General features: G+C 35.1%; 1 protein-coding gene across 1 annotated transcript; it reads right to left on the reverse strand.

Moving 5' to 3' along the window:
* Positions 1 to 8: 8 nt before the first annotated feature.
* Positions 9 to 467, reverse strand: LOC112094794 (pyrophosphate-energized vacuolar membrane proton pump-like; the record flags this gene model as incomplete). Its single annotated transcript, XM_024176487.1, has 2 exons — positions 9 to 239; positions 369 to 467. Coding segments are annotated over 2 exons (306 nt in total), but the record flags the coding sequence as incomplete, so codon positions are not given.
* Between the last annotated feature and the right edge of the window lie 109 nt (positions 468 to 576).

Here is a 576-nt window from a genome sequence, read left to right on the forward strand (position 1 = left end):
GTAGAAAAGCTCTAAAAATATTTTACTTTTACTCAAAGTAGTTTGAAGATTAGACCTCCGTGAGTGGCGAAGAAAGGAGCAAACACCAAGGACTCTACTGCCATGAGCTTAATGAGGATATTGAGTGAAGGACCAGAAGTGTCCTTAAGAGGATCACCAATTGTGTCACCAATAACAGCGGCCTTGTGGGCATCTGACCCTTTAGGACCAAGTGATTTTGCATGCTCAGAAACTCCTGCCTGTAAGTTATATCAAAGCCAGATTTAATATTTTCTCAAAATGTTGAAATTAAGCGTAAAATCATGGTGACAAGAACAAAATGTACATGAAAAAGAAAGTTTATTTTTATTTTTTTAATTTCTCTTTACCTCTATGTATTTCTTTGCATTATCCCATGCCCCACCAGTGTTTGAAGCTGAGATAGCAATCTGTAGTATGAATAATATACGAGCAAACAAAATTGTAAGCTAATCTTGGAAATTTTAAGGAAATGTTAAGAAGTTGAAGGGGGGTTTCTGAACTTCAGGTCATATTAGAAACGCATCAAAATTCAAATGATGTAAAGGAAAAAAAAAA

The sequence above is a fragment of the Morus notabilis genome, unplaced genomic scaffold, assembly GCF_000414095.1.
Source record: "Morus notabilis unplaced genomic scaffold, ASM41409v2 C11246995, whole genome shotgun sequence".
NCBI lineage: Eukaryota > Viridiplantae > Streptophyta > Magnoliopsida > Rosales > Moraceae > Morus > Morus notabilis.